The sequence below is a fragment of the Candida albicans genome, chromosome 6 (assembly GCF_000182965.3).
Source record: "Candida albicans SC5314 chromosome 6, complete sequence".
Lineage (NCBI taxonomy): Eukaryota > Fungi > Ascomycota > Pichiomycetes > Serinales > Debaryomycetaceae > Candida > Candida albicans.
In genome coordinates this window covers 857125-881272 of record NC_032094.1, presented here as the reverse complement: position 1 = coordinate 881272, position 24148 = coordinate 857125, and the positions used below count along the sequence as shown (strand labels likewise).

At 34.3% G+C, this 24148-nt stretch overlaps 5 protein-coding genes across 5 annotated transcripts, besides 5 other annotated features; 2 read left to right on the top strand and 3 right to left on the bottom strand. All coding sequences in view use genetic code 12, as the record gives it.

Annotated features, from left to right (window-relative positions):
- Positions 1-413: 413 nt before the first annotated feature.
- On the bottom strand, positions 414-1616 carry CAALFM_C604050WA (uncharacterized protein; the record flags this gene model as incomplete). Its single annotated transcript, XM_705477.2, has 1 exon — positions 414-1616. One exon carries the CDS (start codon positions 1614-1616, stop codon positions 414-416), a length of 1203 nt encoding a protein of 400 aa, XP_710569.2.
- A 481-nt stretch (positions 1617-2097) lies between these two features.
- On the top strand, positions 2098-3420 carry RVS167 (amphiphysin; the record flags this gene model as incomplete). The annotated part of the gene is made up of 1 exon (XM_705478.2): positions 2098-3420. One exon carries the CDS (start codon positions 2098-2100, stop codon positions 3418-3420), a length of 1323 nt encoding a protein of 440 aa, XP_710570.2.
- Positions 3421-3640: 220 nt separating this feature from the next.
- ALG2 (GDP-Man:Man(1)GlcNAc(2)-PP-dolichol alpha-1,3-mannosyltransferase) lies at positions 3641-4972 on the bottom strand (the record flags this gene model as incomplete). The annotated part of the gene is made up of 1 exon (XM_705479.2): positions 3641-4972. The coding sequence occupies one exon, from the start codon at positions 4970-4972 to the stop codon at positions 3641-3643; it is 1332 nt and encodes a 443-aa protein (XP_710571.2).
- A 1137-nt stretch (positions 4973-6109) lies between these two features.
- Positions 6110-12737: a repeat region ((HOK-6) Repeat sequence of about 8 kb, part of the Major Repeat Sequence (MRS) on Chromosome 6; MRS units are found on most chromosomes; may serve as recombination hotspots).
- Positions 6110-20753: a repeat region ((MRS-6) Major Repeat Sequence (MRS) on Chromosome 6; MRS units are composed of variable numbers of RPS units flanked by HOK and RB2 sequences; found on most chromosomes; may serve as recombination hot spot).
- Positions 7464-10434: a repeat region ((Ca3-6) Ca3 region on Chromosome 6; Ca3 is a large dispersed repeat sequence utilized as species-specific and strain-specific RFLP probe).
- Positions 12737-14611: a repeat region ((RPS-6) Repeat sequence of about 2 kb on Chromosome 6, about 60 copies are found in tandem repeats on most chromosomes; RPS units flanked by conserved HOK and RB2 sequences form Major Repeat Sequence (MRS); may serve as recombination hot spot).
- Positions 14624-20753: a repeat region ((RB2-6) Repeat sequence of about 6 kb, part of the Major Repeat Sequence (MRS) on Chromosome 6; MRS units are found on most chromosomes; may serve as recombination hotspots).
- Positions 16676-18214, top strand: CAALFM_C603990CA (uncharacterized protein; the record flags this gene model as incomplete). The annotated part of the gene is made up of 1 exon (XM_704922.2): positions 16676-18214. One exon carries the CDS (start codon positions 16676-16678, stop codon positions 18212-18214), a length of 1539 nt encoding a protein of 512 aa, XP_710014.2.
- A 1028-nt stretch (positions 20754-21781) lies between the features above and the next one.
- On the bottom strand, positions 21782-23884 carry CAALFM_C603960WA (dipeptidyl-peptidase III; the record flags this gene model as incomplete). The annotated part of the gene is made up of 1 exon (XM_713015.2): positions 21782-23884. One exon carries the CDS (start codon positions 23882-23884, stop codon positions 21782-21784), a length of 2103 nt encoding a protein of 700 aa, XP_718108.2.
- Between the last annotated feature and the right edge of the window lie 264 nt (positions 23885-24148).

Here is a 24148-nt window from a genome sequence, read left to right as displayed (position 1 = left end):
GTGTAATGAAATCTTCTTCAACAAAGGCAGGAAGTTGTACTATCAAATCAGTGACTTCGGTAATTGGTTCAGTCACATGGTTCAAATACAATTTAATCACAAAAAATGGTATTTCAAGATTCAATTCATCACTCTCATCAAGTAAATCAGTGCAAACATGTCTCGCTAAACTGTCTAATTGTGATTGCAAACCAAGTTGTTTGAGAACATCAAAATATACACTCAAAAAACTCTTTTGTGGACTTTCAATAGCATTTGCATCAATAATAAATTTTTCAACAGTTTTATTTAATTTTTCAAACACTTTGTCTGTGCCACTTGAAAGATTGCTTTCCAAAGTTTGTATAATAGCATTTTTATCACGTTGAACCCTAATAGTGACTAAGCTTCTCAATACTTGCAAAATAAGTTCATCAATCAATACAGTTGATTCCACGGTAAATAAATCCAGTGTCTTTAATGCACAAWTTWAATGCACCTGCTTTGAGTGATCCCATAGTTGTCGAATACTGCTTCAGTAGTAAATTAATCACATAATCATATTCCTCCTGGCTGTTAAAATCAACAACATCTAACTTCTGCTGTAAATCTTGAAATACTTTGATAATCAATGAGTAGTAAGTTGGATCCAGATTGCATGGACCAAGTTTCAAGTATTCGTAAAACCTAGTAGAACTTTTACTACCTGCTAGATCCCAGAAATTCTTCTTCAAATTATTATTAATGCCAAATTCAGTTAATCGTACTATAGCCTGCCAGAATGGTATGATCACATTGGAATAAATTATACTTCCGGATATTTTATTGGACTTGAATTTAATCTTGATAAACTTCTTTGAAACTAGTTTGTAGACCAATTGTAAGTTTTCATCTGATAAATTGGTTATAAGCAATAACAAGTTTTTGAATAACACCAAATCCATATTATCTTCTTTGAGACAGGTGCTCAAATGATCCCATAACGACTCTTCTTCTAATATGGGGACAATGGTTTCATCTGGCAATTTACTCAACATATTGATGCCACAAACTAATGCTCGATCATATTTTGACACCATTTCCGATTCACTAGTGTATCTTCTGTCTGATAAAGTTTCCAATGTTTCTATACTGACAATGGTCCCAATCAAATTGATAATCTGTTCTTCAAAAATACTCCAAGTCTTATTCAATTTGGAACTATCTCCTTGAAATGATTGTAATAATGTTTTATATGCAATTGAGGATACAGATTTATCTGTATCAAACATCCCCATTAACCATATAGGCATTGAACTTTTCAAATATTTGCTATATGTCTTTCCACCAACAATTTTTAGGAAATTGGCTTGAATTTGATGAGACAATAAACGAACACTTCTAGAATTATCCAAGGCAAGTTTTGGATACATTTGAAGCCATGCAATAATTGTGGAGTCGTCAATAGCTGATACTGTTAATAAATCATTTAACGCTTTCTCCTTGGTTTTGGGGTCTCTTTTCATTAACGATTTGAAAATCACAACTACTTCGGGGTTGTATAAAGTAGATATATCTGGCAAGTGGGTGATATAATTTAAAGATACGGGGAATCCATTATACCCTAAATCTCCTGTAATCTCGTATTGTTTAGCCATGGTGTTGTATACCAAGAAGAATATCAAAGTTATCGTAAGGCAAAGAGAATTTTTTTTTTCATTCCATTTTTTTTTTTGCAAGTTTTTCCTTCGGCCGCTTTCTTTACTATGAATCAACATTCAATACAACAATTATTATATGGAGACATCTCCCTATAACATGAGAATCACATATTCCAAAGTCTATATACTAGCAAGAATTCAGTAATCAGTGATATTCGCAAGTACTTCTCCTCCAATGAGTAGCAATTTGAAATTAAAAGATTTAGGTGTTGCTTAAGAGCTACCATGTGTCAGATTGCTTGGTCGTGTCCTTTCACCACACATTTTTTTGGATTAAATTTCTCGCACGCTCAAAAAATGACTTCGACAAAAAGCAATGCCACTCTTCCTACAATTAATTCCCTCCGCCCCTTCCTTTTCATATACTATCTCCCTTCCTTCTTCCTTCTCCTTTTATTTTTTCAATTATTACAATCTTATGTCATTTAAAGGATTCAAAAAGGGTGTCCTTAGGGCCCCACAGACAATGCGTCAGAAATTCAACATGGGAGAAATCACCCAAGATGCTGTTTATCTCGATGCTGAAAGAAGATTCAAAGAAATCGAAATGGAAACAAAAAAGTTGAGTGAAGAATCCAAGAAATATTTCAATGCTGTCAATGGGATGTTAGATGAACAAATTGATTTTGCCAAAGCCGTGGCTGAGATTTATAAACCAATCAGTGGTAGATTATCGGACCCCAGTGCTACGGTGCCAGAAGATAACCCACAAGGTATTGAAGCATCGGAACTGTACCAAGCAGTGGTTAAAGATCTCAAAGATACCTTAAAACCCGATTTGGAATTGATTGAAAAAAGAATTGTTGAACCAGCACAAGAATTATTGAAGATTATACAAGCTATAAGGAAAATGTCAGTGAAAAGAGACCATAAACAATTGGATTTGGATCGTCATAAGAGAAATCTTTCTAAATATGAACTGAAGAAAGAAAGAACTGTTAAAGATGAAGAAAAAATGTTCAGTGCTCAAGCAGAAGTAGAAATTGCTCAACAAGAGTACGATTATTATAATGATTTGTTAAAGAATGAATTGCCAGTTTTGTTTCAAATGCAAAGTGATTTTATCAAACCATTGTTTGTTTCATTCTATTACATGCAGTTGAATATTTTCTACACATTATACACTAGAATGGAAGAGTTGAAAATTCCATATTTTGATTTGTCTACTGATATTGTCGAAGCTTATACTGCCAAGAAGGGGAACATTGAGGAACAAACCGATGCTATTGGAATCACTCATTTCAAAGTCGGGCATGCCAAATCCAAATTGGAAGCCACTAAAAGAAGACATGCTGCTATGAATAGTCCACCTCCTACCGGTGCCAGCTCTATTGCATCTACAGGTACTGGTGGTGAATTACCTGCATACTCCCCAGGAGGTTACAACCAACCATATGGTGATAGCAAGTATCAACCACCATCTTCTCCAGCAACATACCAATCTCCAGTAGTAGCAGCCACTGCTCAATCTCCAGCTACTTATCAATCGCCAGTGGCTACTGGACAACCTCCATCATATTTACCACAAACTCCAGCCAGTGCTCCACCACCACAAGTTGGTAGTGGCCTTCCAACATGCACGGCTTTATACGATTATACTGCACAAGCCCAGGGTGACTTGACTTTCCCTGCAGGAGCTGTTATTGAAATTATACAAAGAACCGAAGATGCCAACGGATGGTGGACTGGTAAATACAATGGTCAAACCGGTGTGTTCCCTGGTAATTATGTGCAATTATAGATTGAAATTTACTGCATTCATCAAATGAAGCTGTTTGACAAAAGCTTGGGTTATAATTCTGTATACATATTTTAGCCCCACGTAACCCAATGTATTCTATTCTTTTATATGGTTTCTTATTTTATTTCAAATAACTTATTAAAGTTCGTCATTTTGTTTATGATTAATATATACAACATATATATTGCTATAAAATCAAATAACCCTCTAATAAATTAATTCAATTCAAAATGTTGTCTAAACTTTGAGCAAGTTTCTTCCTTGAAAATTTATTAATAACTCTATTACGACCATTTTCACCCAATTTAATTTTAGTACTTTCATCCAAATTATAATGTTTCATGATAATTTTTGACCATTTTGTAAAATCGCCTGTTTCAGTATAACCAGTTGCTTCATCGAGATTATTACCATTATAATTAACAACTGTCTCTAACGGACCACCAAAATTAATTGCTAAAACTGGAGTTTTGGCTAACATTGCCTCAAGTGGTACTATTCCGAAATGTTCTCTTGGTGGAGTGTAAAGCAATAATTCTGTCTGTTGGATTAATGAGTTTTTAAGTTGAGTTGAAATTGATGGTAAGAACAATACATCTACAGATGGTGGCATCATAATCAATTTACCTCTGATGGTAAAGTTAATCAAATTCAATTCATCACATAACGTTGACAATTCTGCAAGATATTCAACATTTTCAGCTACTCGGCTATCATATCCACCAGCAATCACCAATCTTGGTTTCTTATTGGTAACCATTAACTTATTCATTCTAGCAAATGATTTAATTGCTTTGGTAACCATTAACTTATTCATTCTAGCAAATGATTTAATTGCTAATTCAATATTTTTGGATCTTTCAAATCGATTAATTGATAAAAAAAATGGCGAGTCTTTGAAAAATTTTGATACTTCTGAATTAGATGATGCATTTGTATCGACAATAGTTTCAGTATCAACACATGGATAAACCACTTGAGGATCAATATGGTTTAATTTCTTAAAAGTGTCATGGAAAATTTGTTTAGTGAAATTTGAGTTAACAACAATCTGATCACTTGACCCCGTGGTATATTCTTCAATTGCATCAAAGGGTACTCTATATAATTTCTTTAAAAAGCTTGTTCTTCTAACTAGTAATTGATCAGGGAAATGACAATAAAATAATACTTGACAATTGGAATTACAAAACATTTTCAATAATGGGATGCAGAATGATAATTGATCAACAATAAAATAATCATAATTTTTAATTGTGCCAGTGAATATTAACCAACAAACTAAATAAAACTGTCTTAATATTGCAAAAAAAATATGAAGTTTGCCAAATAAATTGGTAGGTAATGAATCTCCATGAACAGAAACTTTCAATTGACCAGAACTGACTTCTTCAAAACAATGTGTTAAATCACAATGTGATGTATAAATAATAATATCATGACCAAAATCTTGTAATCCAACAGCTGCATCGACAACTAATCTTTCTGCTCCTCCAATTCCAAGATCAGGATGAATAAATGCAATCTTCTTGTTTTCTTGTCGCTTTGACATTTCAGGAAGTACGGATTGAGGTGGGATGGGATGGACAGAGTATTCTTGATCCTAGTTGTATGTTAGCTTTGGTTGATTTTTTTTCTAGGCTTATTTTTTTTGACATTTTGGAACAACTGAGATTCTTCGTCATTAGTAGAAGACGATGCAACGTTTTATAAAAGAAGAATGCAAGATGCTTGCTTATATATAGATCTGGAATCTTGGATATCTTAATAAGCATACTCTGCCTTATTTTTTTTGATTGTATTTCAACATATTATTTCTTTAATAATTTGGACAAGTTTTGCTGGATTTTTCATTCAAAATTAAGACCAAATATTTTGCATTAACAAATCACAATTCTTTCACAACAAGTAATTCAGCTTACAATTCAGTAGTAATAGTAGTATAATAAGTATATATAATTATTTATAAAGATGTATACGTTACTAATATAACCTTTCTTACATGTTGTTGTCACAAATAATCAGTAATAGTAATCTCGATCAACTACTTCTCAAGAGCTACAGATCTTCCAAATAAAACTACAAGTAAATCAAACGATTTAACTCAATGACATAAAGCTTACACATCCCTAATTCCAATAGGTTTGCTAAGATGCTGATTTGTTTCTTTCAATTACGGTTTCAGAATAATTGATTGTCAACAAGTAAAGATGAGAGTAAGTTATCTTATTACCAATCTAATTCCCATGATTTTATTTCTTTAAATGCTGACTATTTACCAGCTAAAGTATAATAGTAATAAGCACTATTATAATCTTCTGTCTAATGTTAAGCAATACATCTAGGCGTTAATTGAAAAATACAATTGCACAATTTAAGCAATAAGATTCATACATGTAAAAACTGTCTACTCTAGAGATATCCTGTTCTATTTACACCAGCTATATGTAATTAAAAAAATCTTATTATTAACTGGTATATTTAACAATCAAAGGGTACAATAACAACTTGGTATAATTACTAGTTTCGATTGCAAAAAGAAGCATGCGATTCGTGTATGGAKGTCGGCGCGTACTAACCACTAACCTTGAAATGTCACAGTTGTTAGTAGTATTCGTGATATATTGAATATATTGRGAATTTACCAGGTTATTAAGCTACAGAACAATAGAAAGAAGCTTAAATGTGACAAAGAAGAATCAATTGAATAAGTATAATATGTATTTCTTTCAATGTAAGATCTGCTCTGTGAATGGCAATGTATGATTGTATAGATTAAAGACATTTAAACATCTCTTTGCTATACCATAATAACAAGGAAACGAGCTTTCTATGGGGAATTTCATCACATCTGTGAGATACAATATACTGCAAACCACCAGAAAACCTGTTTTATTGAAATTTTCGCAAAGACAATAGCCGGGTAGGGTCTAGATGTCATGTTTTCCTTGATTTTATTCAAATTTTCGCAAAGACGATAGCCGGGTAGGGTCCAGACCATATGTTTTCCTTGGTTTTAATTGAAATTTTCGCAAAGACGATAGCCGGGTAGCGTTCACACAGGTAAACTTGCCATATTTTTCATTTTTATTTTCGCAAAGACCATAGCCGGGTAGGCTCCACATAGATAACATAAGGTTAAAATATGACCTTGGCTTTTTATGAGATCAACCGCTGGAAAATGAGTCCTTGATTCCAAATATCATTATCATTTTGACGTAGCATAAATATTGGTTGAGTTATAGCAAAATCCATTTCCTGGAATTACTAAGTCATCAAACCTAGTAAATATCCGGGTAAAGGTTAAAATTTTAAAATCAATTTAGATAGCATCAAATGATAGAGATTGGGACCCTGATTCTAAATATCTTTATAGAATCAATATAGCATAAATATTCGTTAAGTTATGGCAAAATTTCGTTTTTCTGAACTCTTAAGTTAGCAAGTTTGAAATTTTGGAAAATTTTTGATTTTTTTTCCAAAATGCAAAATGAAGCTAATCCCCATACAAAAAAAAATCACTAACAAATTCAAAAATTAGATTTTGGATTTTAGGACATGAAATGATAGAAAATAACCTGCTGATTCTAAATATCTTGACCATTTTAACGTAGCACAAATATTGAGCGAGTTATAGCAAAAAGTATTTCCTGAAATTACTAAGTAAACAAATCTGGCAAATATCCGGGTAAAGGCTAAAAATTTAAAATCAATTTAGATAGCATCAAATGATGGAGATTGAGGTCCTGATTCTAAATATCTTTATGGTTTCAATATAGCACAAATATTCGTTGAGTTATGGCAAAATTTCGTTTTTCTGAACTCTTAAGTTAGCAAGTTTGAAATTTTGGAAAATTTTTGATTTTTTTTCGAAAATGCAAAATGAACCTAATCCCCATACAAAAAAAACACTGACAAATTCAAAATTTAGATTTCGACTTTTAGGACATGAATTGATAGAAAATGACCCGCTGATTTCGAATATCTTTACCATTTCAACGTAGCACAAATATTGAGCGAGTTATAACAAAATCTGCTTCTTGGGAATTCAAATCAAAAAACCTAACACTTACCCCGGGTAAACTTCACATAGCTTAAAACAAAAATATTTCTGTTTTTAACATGAATCCAAAATGCCCAAGTTTCTGACCATAACGGTACCAATAGTATTAAAAGAACTTCATTATTTCATGAGTTATAGCAAGTTGTATTATTTGGGAATCCTTAAGTATGTAAATTGGACAATTTTGTGTGATTCCTGCAGATATGTATGTGTAGGGTAAAAACACAACAGTTAATTAATATAGCCAAAGTACATCTGATTCAAACTAAATCAAGCCCTCCTATTAGCTTATTCACGATTGTCCTTCCTTTGTGATGCTTCGATTAGTTGTAACGATACTAGTGGTGGGTTACCCCATTGATAGTACAATCATAATGTAGACAAATAGAAATGAAAGAAAGAAACCCCCAACAGTAAGCCTTCCGAAACAATAAAGAGTTGACATGAAAATGGGAAAGCAGCAATCATTCAAGGTGACCACTATTGTTCATGAATTGGGAAAAGAAAGGTATAACTTTTGCTAAGTAAAATTGGAATAGAAGTAGACCCACAATGTGAATAAAGTCGACCTTGTTGTGAACAGAATAAGGTTGCGGTTTTTTATTGTGATCTTATTCAATCCTATTCCATTCGTGTTAAAGTGGGAATCTAATTGATTATGTTGCTTCTCTTTTTCAATGATTCATTTCCAGTTTGAACTTCTGATTAGAATGTTATAGGTATCCTTGTATCCTACTTCTTGTTTCCTTCCATTGACCTGAAGCATACTATTTGTGCAAGACAGCAAAACCTTTCTAGAACTAACTCATCCCCATGTAGATGCAACTGATGACTTTCCAATTGAATTTTGATTGTTGGCACCGCTAGATTTGGGAACACTTAAGGAAGATCCTGAAAGTATACCACAACAGAAGAGAAATTATTCAGCCATTTTCCTAATACTTTTAATTCTTCTTTCAAACAAACTAGTATCTCCTTAATTGTCAAATAGCTTTACAGGCTTTTTTTTTCAAATTTGTGCACCTAATTTTATTCTTGCTGTTGAAATATCAGTTTGTTTTTGTTATGCCAGTACAAGTATTTGGGGTGATTTCAAATATACAAGGTTTTAAGTGAATATCCCTTGAACTTATGTCTAACACAAATAACTGTGAATGTTATGGTAGTATGTGAATAGTGTCCAAACACATATCATCTATCGTAACTTGGTTGGGAAATGAAAATGAATAGCCCCTAGATCAAGCTAAAAATAACATCATTTATTGTCCACTGGTTCTTAAACATTATATTAATGCCATTTTGATTGATTTTCCAAAGGGAAGCACTAAGTAATCAAATGTACTCAATTGATAAAATGGCAGCCAGTGGAATCTATACTCTATTGGCACTAATAGTATTAACAATCATTGCCATTTTGCTACTAACAACCTCAAAAGAAATAGTTATAATCTCATAGATACTGAATATGAAAGAACTATTGACATTCTCTCCCAATTTGTAAACCCTGCTTCATTGAAATAAGAATGACTCTCATTATTAATATTCAATCATAGACAAGTAGTCTTGGGATAATCAAATCCACCACTGAATACATCTTCATCACTAGCATTATCACTGATAGAAGTCATGTTTCTAAAATTTCATGAATGAACAATTTTCAAATGTTGTAAAAACCTTCTTGCATCACTAAAATTTCTTAGACGATTGTTCCCATATTATTCTGCAACAGATTTTTGACACTTTCCATCACAACTTGATATTCAGACAAAACCTAACTTGTTCTTAGACAGCCAAAGGACAATCCATGAGTATTTTTTTTGATTCATTAGTAGTAGAAGGTATTATTAATAATCATGGCAACCTGCCGGTCGTCAAATACCACGGGCAGCACTTATAATTGTTGACACTGGAACACCCAATTTTTCAATCAATATTTGATACAGAGAACCAGGATAAAACATATTTTTATCAATACCATGTTATCTATCTTCGAGTGTATATAATATGTTGATTCATTGATGTAGTCTAGAAGAGAGTAAGGTGGATGATAAGTAAGAATAAATTTTAATGTATGAGAAAATTTTGTGCTGGTTTTTTTGGACGTAGACATTCGCATAGAGTGGCACACCATAGAAACTTGATGGAACTAGAATTGCAAGTAAAATCAGACTCTTAGACCTAGTTCAGTGGACAACGACAGATGAAAGTGTTTCCTGAGTTACTAGTAGAATAAGAATGATCTAATTCTGACAAACTACAGTAATGTCTATATTATACTACCAACTATGAACATTTATTATAGTAGTAAACACTAAATTCTATATAACTACAACTAGCAATAGACTTCCAGTGGGTTATCTCTCTAAATGGACAATTCACATATGCTTATATTCCAACTTTGCTTGTTCTAACACACCCCCAGTTTGATATCCAGTTTAAACAATTTTAATTTATAGCAGTTGGTTGGCCCTTCATTATCTTAACCTAACAATAACAACATCAGTCAATGATTATAACCAGGTCAATATGTGCATAATACAACCATATCAGGTTATCACACCAGCCATGAATCAGCGCTAGTTTAAGTCACGTCACTTTCCCTTAACCAAACTCTGCGATGATGATAGTCTCTTATCAACACTTCTTTGGTGTACAGCCAGCATGTATGAAGGCAAACCAATCTAGCAATTCAACATGGGCGAGGATACAATACTCTACTAATTAGTAAAGAATCTCCTTTATTTAACCCAGGATTCCCTTGATAGAAGCACAACAACAAAATATTCTCATGGACTGGGTACTAGATTGTGGATAGGGAAATTCCAAATGTTATAGATGCCAGTAAAATGATTGTTGCTCGTTAATGGAATATCGGGTTAGTTTCCAAATGTCAATAGTCATTCTTATCCTTCACGTCACAGGACAAATCCAATGGTATACATTTTAAATTCTTATTACCTAAAACATCAACCATGCGAAAGTAGTAATATCCACAAACATTTGAATTTCGGTATAACCAGGTGACTAAGGAAGGTTGGATTCTGATCCAGTTTAAAAATAACCACTCTTTGATATTGACCACAACATATTCCATTCAGAAACACATAAGATTGCATTAGAATCAACTAATTCAAGCTTCCTTAAACAATTCATTTCAGTATTCATTTGTCGGTCACCAGAAACGAGATGCATTGAACCATAAAATGGGAATGACCATTAAGTCAATTACGAGTTCCTAGCTTTAATATCCAAAGAAAAGTGACAACAATCTGGTCAAATCCAGAACATCATCTACCAAAAGATAGCACCTGGAACCAAACTCAAGACATCTATTAATGCAGCACCAAAGTTGGATAGGATAAAACCATACGGCCACAACAATGGATTGTCATGGATTGAGAACAGCTGGTATAAAAGCATTATCCACAGTACCAAAGTAGTCTTAACCAATCCATAGCCCAATTTGAAAAATTTAGCTTTGTGGATAGCAGTAACCAATTCTCTGTAGTTCTTCAAAACAAAATCAAATGCGTATTCAGCAAATCTATAGGACCTGAATTTTGTCATAATCTTTAAGAATTCAACAACACCTGGATGGAATTGATTTTCCAACTCGCAAAATTCATCCTCAGTGCTCTCTCTGACCAAGCATAAACCAGTACCATCTTAAATAGCTATAGTATCTGAAATGCCTTTGATTAAAACTAATAAAGTGTCAATATCTGAATAATCTCTGAATGCAGCATTCAATTGGCTTGGCAGATTTCAATCTCTAGCAAAATAATTAAAGTGACTTCCAAATATCAATCATGAGGTTTCAAAATGTGGCAACTAATATGGCTCCCGAAATGAAAAAGCCAAGCTCATATCAATTAATGCTTTGTGACAAATAAGGGGGACAATATGACATGGCCACACTCATATTTCTGGAAATGCAAATCGGTATGCATTTCTCTGTAGTCATTTAATACTCCCTGGGTCTACTTCAAATAAGTCTTAATGTGTCCAATCAACAATGTTATCTAGCTTCAACTCTCAATATAACTAAACCAATTTTCAAAAAGACAGTATTTTGGAACAATTGACACAACAAACCAAGTAGACGACTATGACACCAATACCAAGTATGACTAGTTCTACCAAACACATTACTGTAAAACACATATCCATTGTAGATTCATGAATATCACTTGCAATATGACTATTAGGTAGATTAACGGACCAGCGTCTAAATTAATGGGAACTTCAAAATGCAATACCAAACAACCAATTATAATTTGACATCATTGATCAATTCTCTCCGTAGCTCCCAAATGATAATGATTCACTATCATATCCCTCTTTCATTCTCTTGATTGAAGTAAATAAATCAAATATTCCGCCGAAACAAAACTGGCAACCACTAGCCGCTATCACAATATATTGAAACTAATGGCGTTAATGGGATTGATAATACATTTTCAAAAGGATCTTAATTCGAATAAACAATTGTTGGATTATTTGGGATTTGTATTGTATTATTTGTGGTGTTTGAAATGGTTGTATCTTATAGTGTACTAATAAGATTGATTAAATTGTGTAAGAAAATAGTTGTAAAAGAAAATAGATTTAATAGAAATCGCAGTGCTAGAAAAGTACTAAAAAATTTACTAAGAAAAATAATTTTGTATGGCAATAATTATTTCCGCACCCTTCGGAAATTACACAAACTAATCTCCGTTTCCCTAACAAATTTACTATGTATTTTTGGGCTCGGGTACACGACCCTTAACTCCGTCTCCGTGTCACGTGACTTTTCCCATACAAAATCCTGCACAATCCCGCCACAAGTACTCTTATCTCCGCATTCTCGGGAATACCTCAGACAAAGAAAAGATACTACCACACTCATTTTCCCTCCCCTGCACGCCCCAGCCTCTCACTTTCTTGCCTCATCCCCGATCTAACACTAACGCAACTTTGAGAATAACAGATAGAAAAATAACAGAGATATTGGAGATCAAAATATTCCACCATCGATTTCAACAAAAATGCTACCAAGCAACCACCTTCCCATACTTAATATTACAGACTTTAATAAAATCATCAGTTCTAATCTCTACGCAATATAAGAACTATCCCAAGATAGCCAGAGCTCAGAAGTATTGTAGTTACTGTATTAACAATAGAAATACTTAAGGGCCATCACAATAGAAACCAAACACTCCTTCTTACAATTCTCTAGGGTATTGACCACCAAAAAAAACGACACAAAATCCAAACTACAATAGTTAAGAAGGAAAGTTGAAGTGTGGGAGGTAGAGGAGGGCTACAAGAGCCAATCAGGTGCCGATTTGTGGCCTACAGTTGTGGTTTTAAAACCCGAGAGAATTGTTAATAACGGCAATTAGTTGGGTGCTGCAGGAGCAAAAAGGCCGTTTTGTCCATAGTTAAGAGCACCCTGGTAACCCCGTTTGCTAATAGCACAACCAATTGAAGCTGGTATTTGGTGGCTCTGGTGTCAATTTATAGCCAACAATAAACATTTTCAAATCCGTCTAAACCGGTCAAAAGAAGAGTTGAGCTTCCATCTCTGGGTCAAAAAAGGCCGTTTTGGCCATAGTTAAGGCCACCCCCTTTCTGTAGCACAACCAATTGAAGTTGGTATTTGGTGGCTCTAGTGCCGATTTGTAGAGTCAAGTTATAGTGTTTGCATCCGAGAGTTTTGATTTATTCAGTGTTGTTTTCATTGGTTGAGGGCAAAAAGTTCGCATCGAGCAGAAAAGGTCGTGCCCGGGGCATAGTGGATAGACAACGATTACTGATGAACCACATGTGCTACAAAGACCAAACTAGGGCCGTTTTGAAGCTACAATCATGTAGAGTATTGGGTGTGAATTAGGCATGAATCGGATCAGAATTGGTTGAGCTATTGAAGAAAATGTTTTCTCCGTGGAAATGTGAAATTAACTCCGCCAAGGCTGACACAGTCAGTTTCGATGCTAGAAAGACCCAACTAGTGCCAATTCATAGCCATAAGATGTAAGTACTATGACTGTAAGAGCTGTTAGAAACAAGGTTCAACTGCTTTCTGTAGAACAAAAAAGGCCGTTTTTGCCATAGTTAAGGAATTTGCGGTGATGTCCGTTGAAGACTGCGCGATGAAAAATAACGCTACAAAAATCAAACTAGTGCCGATTTATACCTTTTTCTTATGAGTGCTAACCATGCAAGAACTGTTAGAAACGAAATACAACTGTTATCTGTGGAACAAAAAAGGCCGTTTTGGCCATAGTTAAGGGAGCCGCAGCTATGTCTGATCACAACTACGCGACCAAATTCAACGCTACAAAAATCAAACTAGTGCCGATTTATACCTTTGGATTATGAGTTCTATCCCTGCAAGAACTGTTAGAAACGAAATACAACTGTTATCTGTGGAACAAAAAAGGCCGTTTTGGCCATAGTTAAGGGAGCCGCAGCTATGTCTGATCACAACTACGCGACCAAATTCAACGCTACAAAAATCAAACTAGTGCCGATTTATACCTTTGGATTATGAGTTCTATCCCTGCAAGAACTGTTAGAAACGAAATACAACTGTTATCTGTGGAACAAAAAAGGCCGTTTTGGCCATAGTTAAGGGAGCCGCAGCTATGTCTGATCACAACTACGCGACCAAATTCAACGCTACAAAAATCAAACTAGTGCCGATTTATACCTTTGGATTATGAGTTCTATCCCTGCAAGAACTGTTAGAAACGAGATTTAACTGCATCCTGTGGAACAAAAAAGGCCGTTTTGTCCATAGTTAAGACGGAAAAATTATGTATATTGTTGACAGAAGATCGAATTTGAATGAGTTAATGACAAGGCTAGTATCGATTTGGAACCACAAAATGTGAGTGTCAAAGCCGTGGGATACTGTTAGAAAAGAGATACAACTGCATACCGTGGGACAAAAAAGGCCGTTTTGGCCATAGTTAAGAATCACTCGTATTTTTATTTTGACTACTGCTCGACCAATAGAGGCGTTACAAAGACCAAACTAATACCGTTTTGAAGCCAAGACAAATGTTTATTATACGCACAGATGGTGATTGAGGTAGGCGAATGATTGGAGATGCTACAACAAAAAAGGCCGTTTTCGTATAGAAATTATAGGTGGTGCTCATAGAATTTACATGTCTAGAAATTGAGCTAGTTTGTCTATTAAGTTGTTTATTTATACTTCTTTGATATCCATCATGTGCTTTAGATTCAATTGTAATTACTTTAAACAGATATATGTACAATAATTGTTATCTGGTAGCAATAATGATATGTAATTGGACCGAAATATGCAACATCTTCAAATTATTGTACTCAGTATCATAACCTGAGAATGCTCTAGGTAGTAGTGAGTCAGTAGCAGTATGTTATTGAAAGTAATCAGTAGTTTCCAGTCTGGGAATTAGTTGGACATTGATCCCAATACAAAAATATTCTAACTATTTGAACTTTATTATTTAGATATAAATGGAAGTAAACCAAGTTAAAAGCTTTTTAGATATAAATCACTTTGAACTATTAACTCTGAATATGGTTTGAAATGTTTCAGTGGTTGTCATTATGTTGATATAATTGTGAGTAAAATATGATGGGAGCTTTCTAAATACAAGGGATGTGAAAGTAGTTGTCAATTCAAAAATGACCAGGAATTTTTCGTAGAATACACTATTCTAATCCCGTTCGAAAGTAATTGCTAATGTTTTATACTTGGAAACGGTTGGTATATCTGGATATGTTAGTTACCTTGGGAATCATTTACACATAAACAATCTGACATGGTTCAACAGTATTGACTATTATAAAATGAATGAAGGTGAAGCACTAGTACTTTATTGCTTTTATTAGTTTAATTTATTAGGAAAGGAAATGTCATGAGCAAAAAAGGGATAACTGTTGGTGGTATTGAAATATTTTGGCGTATATCATGAAAAAAAGGAAATATAAACAAACACGTAAATAGAAATGGAATGTACACGTATTTATCATGCGATGACAATAGGTAGTGTACAACAGTAGTAGTGTTCTTACCAGTAAAGTAAAGATGACTCGTAAATATTTTGTGACTAAGAGTCAAATTGAATGACTATATCACGTGGACTAGTATTTGATAGCCATAGTTGACCATCAAAATAGGCCCTGGGAAACTCAAAATATTGATGATAGTGTTGTTTCATAGTCAATTATCCCATTTGAGATAACCAATTGATTAAACAAATTGCTTTAAGGGAGTTTTGGGAGTAATTAGATTCAAAGTTGGAATTATTTAGTAATTGCAAAGAGATAAAAGTAAAGTTTAGTTCAATATTTTTGCAAAAATCTATAAAATGTAGAGTAAAAATTATGTGACACAAAATTGGCAGTAACAAACAATTGAACCAACCAATCCATCTTGAAAGCCTAAATTTACATATATTTTACACAGCTAAGTATCTGCAATAGCTTCTGGTGCTGCTAGACTCACTCTTGATAGGTTTTATTAAGACTGATAGTTCATACTGATTTCGATAGGTCTTTGGTGTATTCTCTATTGATCGTGTAAGATCCAATTTTGCAAAACACCATTGGTTAATAATCAAGAGAAACGCGACTTAGAAATCACCTTTGTGTAGCTTATTCTATAAATAACTCACCTGAGAAAACACGAAAATTTATTCTGGCGTAACTACTACTATTGTTGAAAAATATACACACGAGGCAGGCAATGTTGTACATAAACACGACACCATAAACTTAAATAACAAGGGTGGTGTCGCGTCATTACTTTGACGAGGGAGTTAGAGAAATATAAACAATCCGGAAATTCTTGGAATGGCTTTGAGCTAGAAAATATTCGGTACTACGTTAGCTTGTACATTCACATTCAATACTTGTGTTGACCATGAAGACTGATTGTGGTATGGTATCTTTCACGATAAGTCATTTCACGGATATTAGGTAAATAGAGAAACGAGAAGAAAAAAAGAGTCGTCAAAAGTTGAATTCAATTCTAAAGGTGTACTTTTTGTTGACACGATTTTATTCTCAGGATGCACCACCACTAATCCCATTTTTCTTTATGTGAATCGTTGTTAAAATTCCACAATTTGAACCATCCATAAGGAGAGAGCAAGGCTTGGCAGTCACCACGATACTTTATTTAAGAAATTTGCTTTGTATTGTACAATGTCTGAAGTCCCTAATCAAGAGTCTCCGGGTTCATCGATATTCAAACAATCGAATGCTTCGACATCAACAAAAATACATGGTGCTCCATCTAGTTCACAAATTGCTAATGTCGACTTCAACACCTTGAGAAAACTAAACACGAATACTTCGTTTTCGTCAAACCTAACTAACTCAACCACTAAAACTAGCAATGCTTTATCCAGGCTATTCACTAGAAATAAGTCATCATCTAACATTTCAGTTCATCCCTCTTCAAGCGATGATGATAGTTCACCAAAGACACTCCGAGAATCTACATCTCCATCTGAATCAAGCAAGAGTGTTAGTGGCAATAAGTTGAGAATTGCCAAAAAGTTGAAGTTTCCCAAGAATCAAAGCAGTCGGAAACCAGATTTGTTTTTGGATACTAGTAGCACAATAAGCGAAGACAGTTCTTCGTTTCGAAAAATAATAACTGGTAATCTGTTAAATGAGATGAATAAATCAAGAAAGAGCTCAATGAGCTCACCCATGAGTACCACATTTCATAGTTTGTTTCATCGATCCCATCATAGTGGCAGCAACCTTCAACAAGATAACAACCTGGCTGCCACTGGCACGACACCTTTGTCGGGTAAGTTTGATGACTTCTCAAAACCATCCAAGACAACTTTATGTCTTTCCTCAAATAGCTCGAATTCAATAATCAGCAATCCTGAACTAGCTCAGATATATAATTTCACCAACCCAAATATTTCAATTGAAGATGGAGAAACCAATTTGGATCATACAAACAGTTCCTTTTTGGATATTCATAAGAAAATGCTTGTGCCAGCAGATCTGTTTATTCAGAATAAGCTAAACAAGTACCACCAAACCGAAGTAGGATTGGGCATATACGAAAGTGAATTAGATCATGACAAAGATAGTAAGATATATTCCAACCTTTATCATTACTTGAGATCACTATTTACCCCATCTTTTACAATATCTGACTCTGGTCAAAAGGGTAAGAGGCGTCCAATATTGAGTACTAGCGTTGAAGAAATTGCAAATTTCGTAAAGGAGAGTTTTTGTTTACACCAGCCCAATCACGAAAGAAGTTTTAGACTGAAAACAAGATCCAGTGTATCAAGCTTGGGTCGTGAAAAGGTAGAGGATTTTGATTACCGTCAGTTATCGAATTTGTTTGAAAAATTGATGGCCCTATTGAATCATAACTTACAAACTGCAGAACCATCAGACATATCTTTACAAGCTTTGATATTGAACGCATGGAAATATTATAATGCTTATGTTAGGTTTTATTTGCTAAGTATATTTCAACCATTACAACTTCACTTGAATGAGTTATCTACTAGAGGTCATAATGGAAGCAAAATCACCAGAATAGATGACCTTCTACTTGTTTCTTTTCGGAAAGTTTTTATTACTGAACAGGGAATTGGAAGTGGGGATAGAGAGACATCTCAATTTTTGGGGAATGCTGAAAGTGAAGATCTTACAGGGAATGGGTTGTTGACTTCTACTTTGGCCGTGTTGTCGAGTATATCATAGGAGTGACTGTGGTATACAGAAAACACTATACAATAATATCGTTGTGTTTTTGCTAAACAAACATTATTGAGTATTCCAGCCGTCAAATAACATGCATAAGACACAATAACAATCATAAGAGTATTACAATACCACCACAAGCGTTTGAAAATATGTACAGACAATAATAAGCATGTCTTTTGTTTGTGGTAAATTTGGCATTATTGTATAACAAGAGGTAATTATTCATTTTCTGTTTTGCCACTACAGTTTCTTCCAACGATGTTTATTTGTTTCAAATGGTTACAGGCACCTATAGCCTATTCAAGCTAAATTGTGTTATCCTTACTACTTAGCTATTCCATACTAAAAAAACATGCGTATTTACGCTTGCCTGATATGTACATCTCATATATGTGTGTGATATGAAATTCATTGACGCTTTATTGATAATTTAGGCACTATCGACTATAATTATTATTCTTAGAACCAGGTTGGTTCAACAGCTGGTCAAGAATGTACAAGGCGGGATTATTTCTACTTAGCCGACGTTGCTCTAATGTAATTCAATTAATAAACATTTGTCTTATTCCTCACCACTACTACTATTGACTTTAAATACTATGGGATCAATTCAATTTTGCTTTATGTGCCTTTTAAATAAGAAGAACAGTATAATCTGCTTCTATTAATGTTGTAATGAATACAAATAGGCTCGTTAATTGTGTTTTACCTTAGTTAAAATACGGCGCTTAAATTTATTTGTGAAGTTACACAGACAAGTTTTGCAACCAACTTTAGTTAGCTCCACTCAATAATTCTTTATATTTGTGAGAAAATTTACAAAACTATTTAAACTCTTGTTGGCGCCCAAATTTTTTTTGCAACTTTATACCACTTTTTTTTTCTTCTTTTTCTAATTCACAATCATCTTTCAAAATCCATTTCATTCATTAAGGAACCAGGAATCTCTTCTCTCCTATGGAAGCTTGTTGGAGCATCATTATGCGATTAAAAAAACAAATCAACAATATAAAAATATAAATAATAGATTAAAGAATACAAAAAAGGACGCATAATAGATTTGTTATATAAAATTAGTCTCCTCAAGCGGTTAACAAAATCATCATCATCGGGTAACAGAATGGATAACCATGACGCTACTCACTACTACTGTTTGGAATATTATTGGAGCATCATTATGAGGAAAAGAAACCAAATAAATAATCAAAAAATAAAAATAAAAATTAAAAAAAAATAAAAAAAGACTCATAATAAAGTAGTTATTATAAATTATAAGACTCCTAAAGCGGTTTTCCAAATCAATGTCCATTCAGAAAGTAGATGAATAACCAAGGCTCTTTCCATTGTTACTTGAATTTTATATTGGAGCACAATATGCAGTTAAAAAACACAAACACAAATATAAAAAATAAAATAAAATGAAAAAAAAACAAATAAAAAAACGCATAGTATAACTAATGGTATATCAGATAAGTCTCCTCATGTTGATTTTGAAAACCAATTCCATAAACTGATTCTCTTAACTTGCCTGGAACCTATTGATTGAATACTTGTTGGAGCACATTATGCAAAAAAAATACAATCAAGAATGAAAAAATATAATTAAATGAAAAAATAGAAAAAAAAATGCATAATAGATTTGTTATATTATAAGACTCCAGAAGTAGATTTAGAAATTGATGTCACTGTTGTCATAAATCCACATTAAGAAAAAGTTGTTAATCAAATCAAAACAAATTAACCGAACTAGTATCCAATTACATATGAAGCTGTCCAATCAATATCAAATACAATCCATTTCATAAATCAAAGCCCCATGCTGATGATGCTGTCACAATTTAAAGATTCAATAAATAATCAATGTTTTTCTGGAGTATTATTCAATTATTTATAAAAGAAGTTATATTATCAAACTGTCAAATGAAAAAGGGAATAAAAAAGATGCAAAAACGCAAAACAAAATAAAGAATATGCAAAAATGCAAAACAAATTTAAAAAAGACAAAACAATATAAAACAAATTATAAACAAATACAATACAAGATATTAAAAATAGAAAAAAGATCAAAAACGATCAAAAAGAAATAAAAAAGTAATAATCAAGTTGCTGCTGTATCATATTGGTTTTCAAAAGCTGATTTTGAAGTCTTATTTGCTGAAATGAAAAGGTATATATATTACTTGTATACTTGGTATAGGAGAGGATATTCTGGGGGATAGGAGATACGATGTTATGGATGGTGCTATTGGGAGGAAGGAGTAGGTCCGAGGAAGATGTAGTTGGAGATCCACGGATTCGAAACTCTTCTCAAAGTGCAGCGCATCTCTCCTAAGCAGGGTGCTAGGTGCAAAGTGGGGGTACGAGAGCCACCGCTGGGACGGTTTATCCGATCCTGGGATACGGTTGTGCCGGTTGCCAACGCTTGTACCATTCTCTAGTACCAACTTACATCCTGGGGACTGGTCTACTGCCACCCTTGGCCAGAAAATCTGGGCTGGCGGGAACAAGGGCTGGGGCTGAGATCAAGCTTGGGCCAGAGCCAGAGCCAGAGCCAGAGCCAGAGCCAGAGCCAGGGCCAGAGCCAGGTCAGGGCCAGGTCAGGGCCAGACAATGGCTGACGTCCCTAAGCTCAAGGGAAATGGCCAATCCCAGAGCAGGGTCTAAAGCCAAAGCCCACAGTATGGCTATTCAGGTAACAAAACCAGTAGCCGGGGCTAGTACTCTGGCCCACTCTACAAGAAGCTCAAAGGTGATGGGCAGAGGTCAATTGTAATGGCTGTRCCCAGGTTCACCACTGGCAACATGATTGGTACCTAATGTCTAGCCTAACTCTGTGGCCAGTATAACTTCTGGTCTACCAACCAGAGTGTGTGACAGGCCAGCTTTCAATATGGTCACAAGACTAGTTAAATTGTTGCTGTCACTGATGTGCCTTAGTTAAGGTTAGGGCTGGTAGAAGGAACAAGGTACACATTGTTTCCAAAGCTAACATTACTGTTTCGTGGGGATGTGGATATTGGACTTGTCTATATTCACCTGGAAACAAGTAGACGGTAACAGGGCTCTTGAAGCTCGCCCGCAGCCCCTACAGCAAGCGCAAATATTTGGTCATAGGATTGGATAATATTACCAGCTACATCACCTGCAATAACCAAGTTTTTGATGCATGTCATAAGTTTTGGGAAAGTTACCAAAGAATTTTTGGATCGGTGATGAAACCTTGTTTTAAGTCTCATCATAACTATTCAAGAAAATAACGTGTCTTGATAAATAGCCACAAGTCAGGTGAATGTCAGATGGAGAGTTAGTTCTTACTACATTTCCAATTAACTGATAACTTATACTCAGAGATACAATGATGTAGATAAAGGAATTATATAGCACGTTAACATAATGGTCGACTTATCTTGCTACTCTATGGTGTTGGAGCTTGAATTTGTAAATCAGATAGTATAATATATTCATATTGATCCCATAGATGAATCTGGTCTCAGTTTCTACTGTAGAGGTTATCAAAAATCATAAAACATATACTCATTTTAATTATGAACAATATCTTCAGTTCTAAACGTTTCTATCGTAATAACTTTGAATCATACCTATTTCACTCTCCTCATATTCAACAACATCGATATCATCAGTGCTTTCATTGAAAAAAGTATTAGCTTGAATCACCATCTTTCTTGGTTTCTTTTGTTTCAACACAGCATCCCTGAATCTGCTATATTCTGGATCAACTTGAGATTTGTTCAAGTAATACTCTAATCCTTGTTTAACATTACCAGTACTCTTGAAAATATGTAAATTGGATAAGAATTCACCTAAAGCATCAACAGCAGTACCGTCAGTCAATTTAGTTTTGTCAACCACAATTTCCAAATCAGAATAATCTGGGTTTGAATATTCAAATTTAAAAACATTGGCTTTATGCAATTGTTTCATGATAGCAAAACGAGCTTGCATGTGTGGCTGTCCCCATTTAGAAGAAGAAGGATCCCAGAATTCTAATCCAATTAAACCAGCTCTGATCATCAATAATGCCGAAATGAATTTGACTATGGTTTGTTCATCTTTCTTTTCAATATCAAAAATAGGGAATACTTGCTCTGGTTTTTTCAAAATCAAATATAAGGCAACCAATTCAGCACGACATTCTTCGTATGATCCAGAAGTTGTTCCAAACAATGAACTCCAAGTATCATTTGGTCCATACCATGATTTGATTCTATCATCATTGTTATCAAAATTAAATTTTCCTGGGGAGGTTTCTTGTAATAATTTCCCAGTTCCATGACCTAATAATTCGTGCAAACCAACTTGGACTTCAAAAGCTTCGTCACGCCATTTCTTGAATTCGTCTTGTAAATCATCACCAATAAAGGTGATAACTTCCTTTTGTTTAGGGTTCTTTGGGTTGGCAGACAACACATTACCAAGAGAAACATTCTTGAATCCATAGTTCAATCTAACATCATCATAGTTTGGAATATTGATACCTGCTGGTATTCCTGAACCAGCAAAAGTTAATACTTCCAAAGAAGTGAAATCAGGTGGGGTGAATGTATCCTTTTCGTATATTTTATCCCATGGTAATTCCTTAATAAATGTACCGGCATTTTCAACCAACTTACTAAACTTGGCAGTTCTTTCGTGGTTCACCATGGCAACTAACCCTTCCCATTCTCCTCTAACTCCCGATGGGTCTCTATAAGTTTCAATAAAACCAATATTGGACTCAACTTCAGGTTTTAAATCCTTGACCCATTCAATCTGTGATTGCTTGTGTGCATTCATTGACCCAGTTGAAAATGATTCAATGTAGTATTTAAGCAACTTTTCTTGAGTTTCATTAGCAACATATGGTAAGGCCTTGGTTAAGTTTTCAACTATCTTTTGGAACTGCTCGTGATGGTCACCAAATTGGAAAGTAACAGTGATTTTATCATCCTTTGATGTCAATTTGTCTTTTGGATAATAAGTTGTTTTGTTAGTAGTCTCTGAAGATGCAACATGAACTATGAATTCCGAGTCAGACTTCTTCTCTACTCTGGTATTTTCTGGCATTATACCATTTTCAGCAAGCAACTGATTAACCAAATCAATTTCTTGTTTGGTTATAGTTTCACTGTTAGGGTAGTAATTGGACAAGTGGCCAGCTTCGGCATAGCCCAACAAACCCTTTTCTGTGCTGAATAATGCTTCTTTGACCTTGCTATATAATTCAGAAACTTTAGCATCGTCGACAATTTTGATCAATTTATCGAAAGTTTCTGATTCCAAACGAGGGATAAACTTTTTGTCTCCAAATGATTTATAGTTTCCAGCATTATCCAAAAACTGTAAGGTATACTCCAAATAATGTTGAACATCTTGCTTAGTCAATGGTGCTAATTTTTGTTGATACTCTTCAACAGACTTTGGAGTTCCCAATTTACCATGGATAGCTAAAATCATATCAAAAATTGGTTCACTTTCTGGGGAAACAGATCTTAACACGGCCCTTGTACCTTCGAAGGATGCCCTTGACAAATAATGAGCATACTTTTTAGCATTCTTCGATGATAATGCCTCAAAATGTTTTAAAGCAGATAACACGACGATTGGAGCGTCGGTATCAGCGTAGAATAATTCCTTATTCTCTTGGGATTTGTTGGATACCTCGGACATTGTTTTTCAAAAAATAAAATTGCTGGGGTGGGGGGAGTATTCACGGTGGGAATAGAATTAGCAAAGGCAGAGTTGTTAATTTAAGTTTCAAATGAATTAAAAGAAACAATCGAAACTTAATTGTTCTCCTGTTTTATATAAATTTGGGAAAGTGGGAATTTATATGTTGGGTGGAAAGAAGAAGAAAAAAAAAAGGCGTATAAACTTGTAGAATAAAACTAAACACCTAACCGAAGCAGTGTAACCAAACGGCAAAAAAAGATG